Here is a 17,274-nt window from a genome sequence, read left to right as displayed (position 1 = left end):
AGCCAAATGAGGATAGATATTCCCTTTCCTCTTTTCAAAGGAATGGTATTCCACTGTTTGCCAGAGAGTAGCTGTCCCCCACAGGTCCACTTCTGAGCCCCAACCCCAGGGCTTTATACTACAGTAAAGCATCTGGCATGAAAGGGGAAATTCGTGTGAGAGTGATGGGGCTGACCCAATCAGCCCTGTTGAGCATGGACTCCCTATTCTCAGTGGCATTTGGCCACTCAACTGAATTCTTTATTTAATGGGGAGGTAGAGGGCAAGAGCTGGCACATCATGGTGCAAACATACTGACCGAGCCCATCCAGAGCTCCTGCTGGTACATAGGCATCATGCCTGCCCTGCTGCTGCCTCGCCCCTCTGCATCCTAATAAGAAGCCGCAATGCAGTCCCACCAGCCACTGCTGCCACCTACTCTGACTGTATCAGCCTCTACCCAACCACCCTTGATACAACTGATTTTCTTGTAAACGCGGTAGAGACACTTTCAGTTTAATGAGCTCGAGCCCAGCATTCATGTCTATGACCATAACAGAAATCTGCAAAGATTACATTTGAATCTAAATGCGTTCCATAGTTTCTGTAAACATATCTAACTAATACTTTGTGCTGCCTGTGCGTGATGGCATACTAATAGCTCTTGGGTCTGCTTGGTATAGTTTGCAAACTTTAATTTTGGCTCCTTGACTGGATGCTATTGCACACTGCTAAACCAAGCAGCATAAGAAAGTGAGTTCATGGCTGGATGATGTGTGCATTACGACCTCTGCACAGGACTGTTCAATGGACAGATGGGTTATAAATTCCTGTCTGAAGTCTCTGCACCATTCCCCACAGGGTGCTGGGAGAACGGGGACAATCCAGAGGCACCCCTAGACCAGTGCACTGGACTTTTGTTATCCCTTTTTCATCAGTTTACAAATTCAAATGTTGCTTGCTGCTGTACAAACATGGGGAGTTTCTTACACCAACCGGGTCAGACTGTCCAGTCCAGTATCTGGTTCTCCAGGCAGAGGTCCTTCAGAGTCTTAGAAAGAAATCTTTCTCATCACCTGCTACCAGACTCTTTTGGCTGGAGATACCAGGGATTTTCTGCAGGCAGAGCATGTGATCTATCGCTGAGCAGTGGGTTCTCAGCAAGGTTAGGGCAGAGTGCAGAAACAGCAAGCAGCACTCCCAGTGCACTTGTAGTTCTGGGGCACACACCTCTCTGGAAGAGAACAATAAAGCTGGGGAAAAATGAACTGCTATGTCCTTGGAATAAAAATTCTCAGTGCTTCTGAGCAATAACTATATAAACTGAATATAAACAGAAACAGACTGAACAACCTGAAAAAATACAATGCATGTACTTTTCTAAACCAAGAAAAACTTTTAACAAAAAATATACATAAAAGATAAAAACGAAACAATAATCCTTTCGCAACTGAAAGTAGCAGTTGGAACGGTCTCCGAAATTATTCAAATACAGTGGTTGTTGTTATTCTATCTTGCTGTTCTTTTTCAAGAGAGTGAAACCCCATAGCAGGTCACGACTATTAAACCTTACCTTCAAAATATATCAAATTTTAGTACCCTAAAATAACTCCAGAATTGGATAATTGAATCCAGTTCAGTTGGATAATTGAATCAAATTGAATCAAATACCAGCTGCCTGACCATCTCCTTAGTTGCTGCATAAACACCATAAATTTAAAGCACACAATTTTCCTGCCAAAGAATCCTGGGAACTGTAGTTCATTAAAGGTGCTGGGAATTGCAGCTCTGAGAGGAGCAAATTGAGTTCCCAAGATTATGTGAGGGAATAAGTGTGCTTTAAGTGTATGGTGTGTATACGGCCAGTATTGTCTCATAGGCTCTCAGGGGCCTTAAGCAAAGTTCTGTTCCATTAATTGCTACCCATTCATGTTAATTAAAGATGCCAGGCATTGGAATCTGGGACCTTCCAAACGCAAAGGAATATGGTCTGTTACTGAGAGCAGCGCCAGAAAAATAACCCTTAAAATCTCTTGCTAAAATCAGACTTAAATGCTTTACACAGAACAACCAACCGCATCAGCAGTTAAGAGTTGTCGAAAAACAACGATAAGAGTTACATGAATTAAAGCAGAAATTCTAAAATTCATTTAACTTGGTGGAAGGTGCTTCAAGATCAAGGGGGGGGGGGGAATAACTTTAACTCTCCCTTAACAAAGGATTTCAAGAAGATGGTTGCATCAGTCATACTTCCAAAAGGGGGAGCGGGGAGAGATTCCAGAAATTCTTACTTCAAAGTTAATTCAATTATTATAAACTTTCCTACACCGCTTGGCTCCTAAGACACATAAGCAGAATTCCTCTTACTATACTGGTCTTTCCTGCCCCTTCCTTCTCATTGCATCATTCTGCATTCCTTGAAAAGCCCACGTTGAAGGTCTGAGGACCCCCAGCAGCGTGAGATGGGGCCCTGCAGGCTTCAGCTTAAAGAGGGTATCTTGCGTGAGTGGAAATGTCTGCTTATTGCCAGAGTACCTTTGAACTGAAGCCTTTGTATACCTGTGACTCTTTCTGCATATGTATACCTGCTGGGACACTGCAGCCACATATCATTTCCCAGCACCTGGACACATAGCAAAGTAGATAAACTTGTAATTGCCACACATCCGGCTTGTGTGTTTTTCCTCTAAATGGCAATGCTTCCTGCGTAGGAAAAGCATAGTGTTTGATATAGCCCCAACTAATGCATGTTTAAGTCTTTCATAAACTCTTTCTCTGTTATCTTGCACAAACTTAAAGTGGACTTTGGTCTGTTCTCCTGTCTGGCATTTGGCTGTACGAAGGCATTTGTTCTTGGGTTTAGCATATTAATCTGCCAAAGCAAAAAGAAATGTCTGTGTGCACTTTCCCCCCTAACGTTTGACTTCCTAACTTTTTTGTCACTTTCCCCCCTTTTTAGCTTCTGAAGGTCTTGCAGAAATAAACTTGCCGTTGGTAGCTTTCGCATACCATCCTTCCGGAAATTGTTTTAACTGGATAAGTTGCTAGGCTGTCTGTTGGGCAACTGTGGAATTGTGATGTGAACTAGCATCTTCCCCTATAACCGTTCTAAATCTAAAACCAAACCGAATTAGAAGCATGCTTTTAACAAATCTGCATTTGCAGAGTTTTGAATTGCAGATGGTGCATTGGATGGTCAGACTACTCATCCATGAAAGCCTTTGTTACATTTAGCATGAATAATAATAATAATAATAATAATAATAATAATAATAATAAATGCAGATTGCCAAGTATGAGAAAGCATAGCGCATAATTTTTAAAAATGGCATTTACATTGCACTTGACAGTGTTCCAACATTATACTGATGAGGTTTGAAGTTGCCCTTTTGACGGTTTTCAAACATCCATTTAGATCGCTTTCTCTTATCCTTATTTCTGGGGTCTTCTGGATTTGCTTGAAGGATGTCCTGGCCTGGCCTCTCTTTCATCTGCTGCTGCTTGAGCTGCTGTGTTTCCAGTACAAATTGTTACGTGGCAGCATTCACTCCTGCTTTAACATCGGACATAAAATGTGCTTGTTTTCTAGTGTAAAGAGATCATCAACACTTGAAAAATCACACAGTGCATGGGAAAGTTCAGAAGAGAGTCGTAATAAACTAATGAGGGCAACCTCTGCCTCAAAATTGATATCAAAAAGTGGCAAGAATGCAGACAAGTAAGTGCTTGATTCAGTGCCAAACATTTTCTCCTGAGTTAATGCTAAAGTTCTGTAAAATGTGTATTATATCATTGTGTGGTCCTTCACCCTGATTTATAACTCCTGTCGTTCTTCAATACAAAACTGATGCTCCTGAACATTAGAATTTCCCGCTTTTCCAGTTCGTGTGTTACACTGAATGAGTATACAATCAGAGTATACAAACCCTGTGTGCACAAATAGTTAAGCTATACACTCATACAGTTACTCACATGTAGCATTCAGTGAGTGCACAATCTGTACACAAGCGTTTGAGCTGCATACTGTTTCACTCAAAAACTTGTGCATTTGTAGAGACAGCTTGCACCAGTCTTCAGTGCAATGTATGATCAAAGCTCAAACAATGCAGCTCTATCTATTGGGTGAAGCGCTGCATGCATTGCAGCCTTCTACAATAAATAAATAGATGATAGATAGGTGATAGATAGATAGATAGATAGATAGATAGATAGTTGGAACCGAGTACTCTCCCCCCCCCTTAAATACCTGGCTTGGAATAATCAGCTCTTTATTGGATTAGTATTGCTTAACTGGATATTTTAGCTTGAATTCCACAATACACCAGGTTACTTTAAGAAGAGAAATTTATTTAATTAGAGCTTTTAGACATGTTATGTAATTGTAAAATGCCATTTTAAAAAATGTGTTTTATCCACCTTTCTGATAGAGCGTGACTATGTAATTCTACTCACTATAGTTAGGTGTCTGTTCCAAAGCTTTCTTTCCCAACATAGTTTCATAACATCAACAACTTTGGGGTAAAATTCCCCAAAAAAACTCAACAACTTCAATCCTAAAAAAAGGGCAACAATTTTACAACTTTGTCGGCCCTCACACATGTCCACTTCATCAAATCTGGCCCTCTTTGGAAAAAGTTTGGGCACCCTTGACTAGGCTCTCAAACTAACATTTAATAACATCTTTCATTTTCAAGTTAATGTTTATATATATAAATATAAATATATATATATATTAATTGAACCTGCATTTCTCTCCCTAGACACAAAGATGTCATCGTCAGCCAAGGTAATTGGAAACATTTGTTTTTGAGTAGACCTTTACTCAAGGTCAGCTTGTTGCTTCTGCTAAGACTGATAACTCTATTTCTATGTCCAGTTCAGATAACTATAATAAACCTACAAGTCGAGCCATGTTTTAATATGATGATTAGGGCTTGCTTCAAAGTACAGTGGTACTTCAGGTTACAGACGCTTCAGGTTACAGACTCCGCTAACCCAGAAATAGTACCTCGGGTTAAGAACTTTGCTTCACGATGAGAACAGAAATCGTGCGGTGGCAGTGGGAGGCCCCATTAGCTAAAGTGGTACCTCAGGTTAAGAACTGTTTCAGGTTAAGAACGGACCTCCAGAACAAATTAAGTTCTTAACCCGAGGTACCACTGTATACTGCATTCAGCGGCATTTCTCTACTGGCTCCAGACCTATAAAGATGAAAAGAATATCCGTGTCTCAGAGAAACTTTGCATGCATGAAGCTCCACCTGCTTATAAGTGGTTTCCCATTTAAGCTGCTCCACATTCACGTTCCTTTGTGGGTTTGTATCTGCTGCCTTCATGCTTATAAACCAGCGAGGCTTCTCACATGTCCAAACACTCTGAAGAGCGCACATAATTCACACGAGGCTCTGGATCAGAGCGAGAAACTCCTAAGCACTCTTGAAATTGGCTTGGTCTCAGCAAAGAGGATTCTGCCTCTTGTGAATGTTGTATGCTATTCATTAAAAAAACAAACCAAAAAACAGGAAAATCTGCAATGCGTATATGATGTGCTATATCTGTTTCCCATGTGCATTTTAAAAATACTAGATTGGGTTTGAATGGTAGACTTCACCCAAGGCAGGAGACACCTGTAAGCTGTTTTATTTCTGTCCCATAACCAGCAAAAATGTCAACTCGAGAAAAGAACAGCCAAGGTAAGGATTAAAATTATGCAAGCTGGTTGCTTTCCTAGTTAAATGCTTTTTTGATCTTTTATTTGGCTTTTTAGTCTCCCAAAGCACATGGGTTCAACCTATTCAATTTCAATAGAAACCTATTCCTGTATTTTTTACCTAAATAATGCAATATTGTAATTAAGAAGCATCATATCCCTCCCCGCAACCCACACCCTCAAAATCTGAAATGTTAATTGATATATGCTTAATTTCCTCTTTTCGAGAATGGACATGATATACATGTACATTAAACATTATCCAGGCAATTGTCTTCTAACAGTATCCTGAAATGCCAACTAAAAGATCCCTTTTGCCCTCGGTATTCTGGGTTACAAATTGTGTACTATGCAGTCAAATAACAGAAAATATCCTCCTTTGGTAACAATTAAAAAAAAAAAAAGATTAAAGTTTGTTTCTATCAGTAAATTCTGTCTGGCTGCTGCTGGCTTGTTGAAAGAGAGAGAGAAAACAGTGTATGCATCGTTACTGTCTGCTAAGAATATTATTCCTGATTGAGAATGACTGGCTTTGATCTGCAAATGTCACTGAAGCATGAAGCTTGAAACCTGGAGCATGTTGGCTCATGTGCATGTCATTATAGAGCATAGCCATTGCATATATTTCTTTAAAAAAAATCACACACACAAATTCTGTTCTTTATGCTTTCCACAAATCTGTAGTCTGCACAATTCCCTGCTGGAAGAAATCTGGGGATTCCTTTCCCTGTACTCGGATCACTTGCTTGCCTTGTAGCAGCTATCTGTTCTGTTCCGCAACTGTGTCATTTGTTTGCTTCTGCACTCCTCTTGTGGCACACTGTATGTAGATTATTATATATAGGGTATATGATATGTAGCAGAGCATAGACCTTAATGAGCTTGTGGGTTTCCCTATCCCTAGAACTCAGGACCATGTTTGGGTCCAATCTTACTGACTTGCTCATTTGAACAAACAAACAAAAATTCAAAATGGGGATAATGGAGTACAAAATAGGTCTGAGCAGGTGCTGATAGGACTGTTTCTGTTAGATCTTGCTTTTTCAGTCTTGTATTACTTAACTGTGTGCTTAATATCTTAATTAATGTTGTTGGTTAGCTGGTTTGGATGCAGATGTGAGTAGCAGTTCAACGCAAGGTGTCTCATCTGATTTTCTTACGTAACGACTGATACGTTTCAAACGGCAAGATGTTGAGAAGGAAAAAAGTGTGATTGTGAAACTGAAAGGCTATGACTTTTGGTAATTGACATATTATCCCTGTTGGAGCTTTCTCTGGTAGCCTTACAACTTTATAATGCCCTTCAGGCATTTTCCTAATCTTGCTGGTGTAGTTGAGAAATCATATTGGAAGAAGCTGTAAATTCTCATTCCATTGTGAAACCCAGCTTTAGAGCTCTGAATGTCATGTGTGGAGGTTAACTACCTGCCTTTTTCTGGCACCTCAAATGTGTAACACTTACAATGGCATCAGCAGTCATGCACTAGAGTCCCCTTTGTCAGATGTATGAACTAATGGGGCGCTGTCTCTCATATACCCTGTGTTGCAGTGAAGTGATGGACTATCTTAATGGGAACGAACCTACATGATTCTTGGATTCATGTGCTTCCCTTTACTTGTCACTTCTGGTTCGTCTATGTTCTTTTGAAACAAGGCAGCTTCCTAAGTCAAGATTTGAAATTGGTTTCAATAAACCGTAAATAAGACTGACCTCAGTTTGCCCAAAGTTGGACATAAAATTCTTTGCTCGGAATCTGTTGTCTCCATGGTTTTTCTTTACCTGATGACACCAGAGATCGAACATGGAACCTTTTCCGCAAAAGCAATGCATGCCCCTTCTCCTACTGACCAGAAGTTTCTAAGCTATGGCCCTTCCCCCTGGTGACCTGAAAGTTTCTGTTCTCATAAAAAATCAAAAATAAAATCAAAATGACATTCCAGAGTAGAACTGATGAATTAGAACTTGTCTACAAGCATTATTTCTGTTTGTTTAGGCCTTCATTACATATCGTTAGGTGCCAGTCAAAAATGTTTGTCTGTAACCAGAGCTTCGTTTAATCAGCCAATCCATGGCCTTTTATATGTGTTTTGTAGGAGGCGAGTTATTGGTTTGTTTTCATTATGTATTATGTGTCCTCATTTTGTAGTTTTATGTTGTGATCTTCAGATGAAGGGCATTATACATGTTTAATAAATAACATAATTATTATTTCCTCTCCTAGCAGTGCTAGAATAAATTACAAATTACTGATATTGCAAGTGGTCATTGTTCCAGTTGTGTACACATTTAAGGTTTGCATGAGTTATCATAGGCTAGCTGGTGGTTTTATTTTATTATATTGCTGTTTGGCCCTGCTGTCTACTTTCTCTCATTGCACCTGTATATAAATGTACTTGCCAGCTGAGGATATCTGATGAGGTAGACTCTGGTCATGAAAGCTTATGCCAACCTTCTTACATTTGGGGGTGGTTTACATACAGCCTCACACATCCAACTATAACAAGTTCAACTGTGGGCACTATAAACACATATGTAGATGGGAATCTTATCGTTACTCATGTTTCCTGTTGCCCTCCCACGGTGTTGAGTCCAAGCCACTCGGCAGCTCTGAATTCCTTCTAGTTTTTCAGGAGTCTCTGGTCTTCAGAAATAACAGCAGTTACGAAGGGGCAATAGCATTCTTTCCTCTCTGGCGTCTGCTGTCCTTTTGTAATTGTCGCCTTCAAATTCAGAAGATCGTTTAAAATATTTCTTCTGTTTAAATAAAAGAATTCATCATGCCCCTTGCATGCCCGTGGGGGCACCCTTGCCTTTAAACCACTTCAACTCTCGTAGCAGCTATAGCCAAGTGTACGTGCATTTTTTAAAAAGCGTACAAATTCCTTGAAACTAACATCTAGAACATGCCGTGACTTTTAGAATCTGTTCTAACGGTTTAATAAATTTTCTGCCATGTTTGGCTTTAGATCAAGGATGCAGTTGTGTGCCAGTACCTATTTTAAGGACTTTGCTTTTAACTTGGCTGCACGTGAAATACAGCCTTTATGCTTGGCTGCCAGTGGCAGCAGGTCTCTACATGCAGATGCCTTCAGCAATAATGGTGGAAATGAGATACAGGATTACATGTTTAAGTACCTGATTTGAATGTATGAAATTATGAGGCCCACCCCCTCCCTAAAGCTGGGTTTCTTCTTGAAGCACTTTGCAGTTTGTACATAGAGCTTTTTTTAATGTAGGGAATTTATTTATTTTTGTTCCTTAAAACCAACAGAATAAATTGAAGGAAGGGTTTTTCTGACCTCTTATAATTCCGCACTTTGCAATTTACCTTTCTAGTGCAGAATGGTTCTAAAAGAGCTCTAAAAATTAAGACCATGTGCCCGTTCAAACATTACTGCCTTTGGATTTCTTTTAATTTTAAAAATAGCACATTGAAAGTGGCCATAGAATAGAGGTGATGAACATCTCTGGGTCTCTTCCTAAATGCACATCTAACTTACTCCGCATTGCAAAGATGCGTATCTCATCTCTTACTTGGTTGCATTGTTGCATTTATTTTTTTCCACCTCGAGTTGCAGCAAGGAAACATTGGAGACAACTCTGCAATTATTGTAGAAGGAAAACCTCCTGCAGAAAAGGCTGCCAAATCAATTAAGTGCTACTACAACACCACAGATTGGTGCCGTTGTTTTTCCAAAGTGGAAAGAAGACCATTGGATCAGAATTTTAACAGTAGGATCTCTTTCCTTAGGAAAATAAGAGTTGGTCTCAACATGGCCTTAAATCATATAGGGACTGCTTGGAATTGCCTCTATGTGACGGCTTTCCCCCACTGCAGTATGTAGAAGCATTTCCATTTTGTACTGCTGAACTGTGTGGAGTGTTTGGATACCAGTGACGTGTGTTGCTGACATGCATACCTCATGATGCCCAAGTACGTTATGGCAACCGGCTCACATCTGTTAACAGCAGCAGCAGAACTAAACCACTGAATGGTCCATTTCAAACTATCATTGCATGATAGTTGAATTAGCAGCTGAATCACCATGGAAAACACCAGCTTTCCCATTCCCCGCTTGAACATGACACCAATAAGAAACTGTGAAAGATTCTTCCTGATTGCTCTAATTATGCTATGGTAGCGAGCTTTTGGGTTACACGATTTTTCTGCAGGCAGCAACAAGAGAAAACCTCCGTGTCTTGCTTTCATGGGAAGAAGAGTTCTGTGTACATGGATGTAATAGCATGCAATCCATTTAATATGCATAAAACAGGGGTGGGCAACCTGTGGCCCTTCCATAAGCCCCAGCCAGCTGTTGCAGCTCACCAACATCAGAAGGACCAGGCTTCCTCAGCCTCGGCCCTTCAGATGTTTTTGGCCTACAACTCCCATGATCCCTAGCTAGCAGGACCAGTGGTCAGGGATGATGGTAATTGTAGTCTCAAAACATCTGGAGGGCCGAGGTTGAGGAAACCTGAGAAGGACCATAGGTTTCCCATCCCTGCTATGTAAGGTATCATCTTGAAGCAATTCAGGGCAGGTTTTTTGTTACAAACATTCCATATCTGCATTTACAGAGCTTAATAAAAGGTTGCGGCTCCCACCAACTGGATGATGACATTTAAAATTAAACCAGTGTCTCCTCCTTCTTACAAATGCTTTGGGTGTTTTGTTTTGTTTTTCATTTTGGTTCTATTTGTTTTAAAACGAGGCCTTTTGTTTTCTTATTTGGACGAAAAAGGGCAGGGGACAAGAGGGTATAGGAAGTATGCTTGAGGTACACATGAAATACTTCATCTTATTATATCCTTAAAAAAACCCCCACAGTTAAACAGTTTGGGAGGGGACCAATAAAGTTCAGTTTGATGTTCTAGAACATGGCAATTAAGCTAATATAAATTAAAAGGGAGTTCAACTGCTGCTTCTCCTAGCTTGTATTTACAGGAATTTGTCCCTGGGCAACAACCTTCTGTTTGGTAAAAATGCTTTTGTTGATACGCTGCCATTATCTGTACGGTTTCCAAAAAAAGTTTTGCATTAATGCTATAATTGCCCTGTGGGCTTGTATACCTAAGAGAACGTTTTGTAGTGTTGGATTTCAAAAAGAGAAACAAGGATGTGTGTGAGAGGCTTTACTGCCCCCATGTAAGGTCAATCAAAATTTGTTTATACAGACTTTTTAATTTAGAAAGGTCTGAAAATGCGCTCAGTGAGTTCTGTGAAGTTTGCGTAGCCTACCAGAAGAAAACAATGCTACTTTGGTTTTCCTGTTATTTCTTTGGGGTGAGGAAACAGGAGAGATGCTTGGTGTCTTTTGTCAGTGCTATTTATAACCTGAACTTCCACAGCACCACACTTGAACCTCCTGTTTCTCTCGTGACACTTCTGAGTTCACTTAGGGCAATAATTGCATTTCATTTATTTCAGTCAATAACCAGTTGAGAAGGAGAGAAGAAAACAAAACACATAAGGCACAGTATGGTACATTAAGTACAATCTTAAATATAGAATTTAAAAGCAATGTAAAATATCAAAACACTAGGAAATATAAAATAATTACAGTGGGGGGGGGAGTTGATGTGCATTATAATGAGTGAAATAAGTATTTGATCCCCTGTCAACCAGCCAGATATCAGGTTACGTGGTATCTTCACTGTATGTAACAAGCTGAGATTAGAAGCACCTGCTGTAAGGGAGAGGTCTTACCTGTAATCCCAGCTCGTTAACAGTACCTGTACAAAAGACACCTGTCGACAGAAACAATCAATCCAGCAGATTCCAAAGCAGCCACCATGACCAAGACCAAAGAGCTGTCCAAGGATGTCAGGGACAAGATTGTAGACCTGCACATGGCTGGACTGAGCTACAAGACCATTGCCAAGCAGATTGGTGAGAAGGTGACAACAGTTGGTGCAATAAATCGCAAATAGAAGAAACACAAAATAGCTGTCAACCTCCCTCGGTCTGGGGCTCCATGCAAGATCTCATCTCGTGGAGTTGCAATGATCAGGAGAACGGCGATGAAGCAGCCAGAACTACACGGGGGGAACTTGTCAATGATCTCAGGGCAGCTGGGACCATAGTCACCATGAAAACAGTTGGTAACACACTACGTTGTGAAGGACTGAGATCTTGCAGAGCCCGCAAGATCCCCTTGCTCAAGACAGCACTTGTACAGGCCCATCTGCAGTTTGCCAGTGCACATCTGAATGACCCAGAGGAGAACTAGGTGAAAGTGTTGTGGTCAGATGAGACCAAAATCAAGCTCTTTGGCATTTGTAGGAGGAGGAATGTTGCCTATGACCCCAAGAACACCATCCCCACCATCAAGCATGGAGGGTGACATATTATGCTTTAGGGGTGTTTTTCTGGTAAGGGGACAGGACACCTTCACCGCATGAAAGGGATGATGGACAGGACCGTAAATCATCAAATCTTGGATGAGCACCTCCTTCCCTCAGCCAGGGCATTGAAAATGGGTCAAGGATGGGTATTCCAGCATTACAATGACCCAAAACACACGGCCAAGGCAACAAAGGAATGGCTCAAGAAGAGACACATTAAGGTCCTGGAGTGGCCTAGCCAGTTTCCAGACCTTAATCCCATCAAAAATCTGTGGAGGGAGCTGAAGGTTCGAGTAGCTACACATCAGCCTCTAAATCTTACAGACTTGGAGAGGATCTGCAAAGAGGAGTGTGACAAAATACCTCCTGAGATGTGTGCAAACCTGGTGGCCACCTACAAGAAACATCTGACCTCTATAATTGCCAACAAGGCTTTTGCCACCAAGTACTAAGTCATTTTGATTGGTTCAAAATTGGGAAAGGAGTACGACAAGGCTGTATATTGTCTCCCTGCTTATTTAACTTATATGCAGAATTCATCATGCAAAAGGCTGGGCTGGATGAATCCCAAGCTGGAATTAAGATTGCCGGAAGAAATATCAACAACCTCAAATATGCAGATGACACAACCTTGATGGCAGAAAGTGAGGAGGAATTAAAGAACCTTTTAATGAGGGTGAAAGAGGAGAGTGCAAAATATGGTCTGAAGCTCAACATCAAAAAAACGAAGATCATGGCCACTGGGCCCATCGCCTCCTGGCAAATAGAAGGGGAAGAAATGGAGGCAGTGAGAGATTTTACTTTCTTGGGCTCCATGATCACTGCAGATGGTGACAGCAGTCACAAAATTAAAAGATGCCTGCTCCTTGGGAGAAAGGCGATGGCAAACCTAGACAGCATCTTAAAAAGCAGAGACATCACCTTGCCAACAAAGGTCCGAATAGTTAAAGCCATGGTTTTCCCAGTAGTGATGTATGGAAGTGAGAGCTGGACCATAAAGAAGGCTGATCGCCGAAGAATTGATGCTTTTGAATTATGGTGCTGGAGGAGACTCTTGAGAGTCCCATGGACTGCAAGAAGATCAAACACATCCATTCTTAAGAAAATTAGCCCTGAGTGCTCACTGGAAGGACAGATCGTGAAGCTGAGACTCCAATACTTTGGCCACCTCATGAGAAGAGAAGACTCCCTGGAAAAGACCGTGATGTTGGGAAAGATGGAGGGCACAAGGAGAAGGGGATGACAGAGGACGAGATGGTTGGACAGTGTTCTCGAAGCTACAAACATGAGTCTGACCAAACTGCGGGAGACAGTGGAGGACAGAAGTGCCTGGCGTGCTCTGGTCCATGGGGTCACGAAGAGTTGGACACGACTAAACAACAACAACAACAACTAAGTCATCTTTTGCAAAGGGATCAAATACTTCACTCATTATAATGCACATCAGTCTCTGACTTTTGTCTTCTGGGTTTCTGGGGGTTTTCCTGTTGTTATTCTGTCTCTCACAGCTACAATAACCCTACCATTAAAATTATGCACTGGTCGTTTCTTCGTCAGAGGGCAAACAGGCAAATTTAGCATGGGATCAAATACTTTCCCTCCCTCACTATATATTAAAATGATGAGGGACAACTTAAGTGTTAATAATTTTAAAATTAGGGCAAGATCCTGCTCTGACAAGCTATGGCTACCACACAAAAACTAGCTTCCTTGGCAGTAATCTCAGGAGACCGGTCAGCCAAAGGATAATCAATATAAAACACTTGAATCAGCCTTCATAAACCTTTGATCTTCAAAAGTTGTTGGACAACAGTTCCCATTATCCCTGGCTGTTGGCCATGCTATGTGGGGATGATGGGGGCTGTAGTGCAACAACCTCTGGGGACCCAGAGTTGCAGCAAGGCTGCCTTAGACAATAGAAGGGTGATCCCACCCCTTGAAAAATATTGATTTATGCAGATTTAAGAAAGCTTGAATAGAATAAAACTATAATCCCTTTAAGTCAGTGACAGCCGTAGTTAGCTTTACGTGAACGTTTATCAGTCTGGTGATAATATTGAGATGCGTAAAAGTTCCCCCTTGGTAGGTATTACAATAAAACACCTGAAGAAGAATAAAGCTTGCTCTTAAGAGTTTAATTGGGATGAGGTGTATATATTATTTACCGCATAGGCCTTACCTCTCATTTTAATAACATATTTTCTTAATAGACTTGGCCTTACCTCTCTCTCCTATGAAATACTTTCTTTTTAGGCTCTAAAATGTAATGGTCTCTGTTTGTGGTGTCATTCACACTGCAGGCTGCATACATCTTGACTTTTTCAGTGTGTCTAATCCATGGGTGGGACGTGCGGGTGGCACTTTGGGTTAAACCACAGAGCCTAGAACTTGCCGATCGGAAGGTCGGCGGTTCGAATCCCCACGACGGGGTGAGCTCCCGTTGCTCGGTCCCTGCTCCTGCCAACCTAGCAGTTCGAAAGCACGTCAAAGTGCAAGTAGATAAATAGGTACCGCTCCGGCGGGAAAGTAAATGGCGTTTCCGTGCGGTGCCCTGGTTCGCCAGAAGCGGCTGAGTCATGCTGGCCACATGACCCGGAAGCTGTATGCCGGCTCCCTCGGCCAATAAAGCAAGATGAGCGCCGCAACCCCAGAGTCGGTCATGACTGGACCTAATGGTCAGGGGTCCCTTTACCTTTACCTTAATCCATGGGTAGGCAAACTAAGGCCCGGGGGCCGGATCCGACCCAATCGTCTTCTAAATCCGGCCCACGGTCAGTCCAGGAGTCAGCATGTTTTTACATGAGTAGAATGTGTCCTTTTATTTAAAATGCATCTCTGGGTTATTTGTGGGGCATATCATTTTTATTTTTCTTCAAAATATAGTCCAGCCCCCCACAAGGTCTGAGGGACAGTGGACCAGCCCCCTGCTGAAAAAGTTTGCTGACCCTAATCTATCTTTTCCATTCAACGTGCAGTGGGTGGGGGTGAATAATCTCAAAGTGGAGACAGTCTTGTACTCAACCACAAAGGAAGTAAATTTTCTATATGGTCCAGAGCCCAAGTTGGAGAAAGGTAATGGGATGGTTATGCCAACCTGAAAAGCAGTGGGATGGCATCTCACCCACCAGGCACGGCTTAATGAGCCTCTTCCTGAACCTGTAAAAATTGGTCCTTGCTTCCTGCTACTTGCACATTTTGCTTTTTCTTAAGTTGTGCCTTGGGCTGGAAGAAGAGAGGTTTCAGTCTTGCTATCCTTAGAAATTTTAGGAATGGCCATGTAGAACTGTTAAATGAATGGAGAAGTGGGGAGAAGCAGCAAATGTTTACAAAGATTCAGTGCCTTTCAGTAAGAGGGCAGCAGCCCATAGATTACATCCATCGGGCTTTGAAGTTGATAAGATGGTCAGAAGCATATCTTGGTGGGTGGTGAGAAAGAAGGATGTATTTGTTGCACCTCATTGGGTCTGAGCCAGAAAAGTTGTACTGATGATGTCCCACCAGGATCTGTATCAAATCCATAGCTTACAATTTTTTAAAAATGTAGTTCTTTACAGGGTCTGTTAACATTTCTGCTTGCAAAGCAAACTCACTTACAGTGCATGCTTTTGTTTTGTTTTGACAGAAGGAGAGTACATCAAGATGTTCATGCGGGGACGACCAATCACAATGTTTCTTCCTTCGGAGGTAGACAAATATTACGAAATCAAGACAGAGCTGCCTTCTGAGAAATTAAAACTGGAGTGGGTGTATCCTTATCACAAACCTAAAAAAACCAGCAACTTGTTTTTTCCAGTGGTTTTTTCTTTTTTCTTTCCCCACCCCTCCTTTTTCTGTCTAGTTTCCTGTTTTCTTTTATCACTGTGAAGCCTGCATAATTTAATAGTAGTGTAAAGAAAAAGAAAAGTCCTTCCTCTAAGGGAAAAATAATTTTGGGATCACTAAATAATAGGCTATTGGTTTTCATCTGGTAACCGCTCATAGTTTCCTGGTGCTGTTTGTGTTGACTTCTTCCTTCTTGCTTGGCACAGGCATTTTCCCACAGTCCCTCCAATGCTTTGCACATTCCACACAGTTAAGCACTGGGTTACTGTTTCGTTTGAGAACATTTAAGAGTTTCTTTGCAGGATCAGATCCAAGCGCCCATCTAGTCCAATCTTTTCCAACCTGGTTGGACCTCCTGCCCCTTCATCCCTGAGCGTTAGGCATGTTGTCTGGGGTGGTGGAAGCTGGAGTCCAGCAGAATAGGGGGTGCCAAGATTGGGGAAGATTGATTTAGTTCAGTAGAGGATATCTAGTGCTGACACCCCAGAAATGTTTCCAAATAAAATATATCAGTGCAACGAGATGTATTAAGGCACCTATACCTTTGTAGCTTTTAGTTAGCCTGGAGAGAGCGAAACCATCAACCCAGATTTGGTCAACATACTAAGCCAAACCATGGCTTAGCAAAGGAGCCATGATCTCCTCTAGGTGATGCATCCTTGCTAAACCATGGTTTGGTTTAGCATAATATGCAATTCAGGCCAGTGACTTAGTGCTAACCATGGTTTGTGAAGGTACCAGCGCAGATACTATGCTGCCGCTATGCTAATCTCCTGAAATAATAAGGGTGTGTGTGTGTGTAGGAGTATTTTAGCTTCTAATCTCCTTATGTTTTATGTGTATTTATTTAAAGCATTTTTATCCCACTCTTTAGTCAGAAAAGACTCCCATGAGTAGTTGACAGATTTCAGTAACCAGACAGTCACTGCACAAAACAAGACAAAAAGGTAAAAGAGATTTGGAGGGAAGCAGTAAAACGACAACAGCTAGACAGAATTATTGTAAGGAGCAGCTGGAGTTTATAAAGATTTCAAGGAGAGGAGAAGGCAAAAGTTGCAGTTTTTTCTGCAGAGCAGGTGGAGAGGCCCTGCAGCCCCATCTCTCTGCCTCCCTCCTTTACCTGGGCCTCTTTTATTCATTTATATTAAAAAAAGAAAAAAGAATATCCCACCTGTCTGTCATGTATACAGAATTCAGGGCAGCTCACAACTGAAACCAACAATATAATAATAAATAGAGACAGGTAGCAGAAACTAAAAAGAGGCGGTGGATAAATATTTTATTTATTTTCTTCATGTTTCTATTGCGCAGAAGTTGTTTTATTTCACACCATATTTTTAAAAATTACCTTTCTCCTGCTGGAATCCTAAAAAGGGTTCTGAATATTTTGCAATTGCTTAGCGGTGTCTTGCCACCTT

The 17,274-nt window shown here is 41.4% G+C and overlaps 1 protein-coding gene across 3 annotated transcripts in view; it reads left to right on the top strand.

The window, feature by feature from the left end:
* The window catches only part of EML4 (EMAP like 4), a 94,043-nt gene that overhangs the window by 39,029 nt on the left and 37,740 nt on the right, over window positions 1–17,274 (top strand). For 2 of the 3 annotated variants that reach the window (XM_079968535.1, XM_079968534.1), the window contains 4 exons: window positions 3,569–3,697; window positions 4,740–4,765; window positions 5,639–5,671; window positions 15,657–15,780. In XM_079968535.1, coding sequence (XP_079824661.1) covers window positions 3,569–3,697; window positions 4,740–4,765; window positions 5,639–5,671; window positions 15,657–15,780 — 312 coding nt within the window. The remainder of the gene's footprint in view (window positions 1–3,568; window positions 3,698–4,739; window positions 4,766–5,638; window positions 5,672–15,656; window positions 15,781–17,274) is intronic. The other variant, XM_079968536.1, reaches the window with a different exon arrangement.

Source organism: Podarcis cretensis (genome assembly GCF_951804945.1).
Source record: "Podarcis cretensis genome assembly, chromosome: 3".
Lineage (NCBI taxonomy): Eukaryota > Metazoa > Chordata > Lepidosauria > Squamata > Lacertidae > Podarcis > Podarcis cretensis.
Note: the sequence above shows the minus strand (reverse complement) of the source record. Positions and strands in the feature narration are given on the sequence as shown.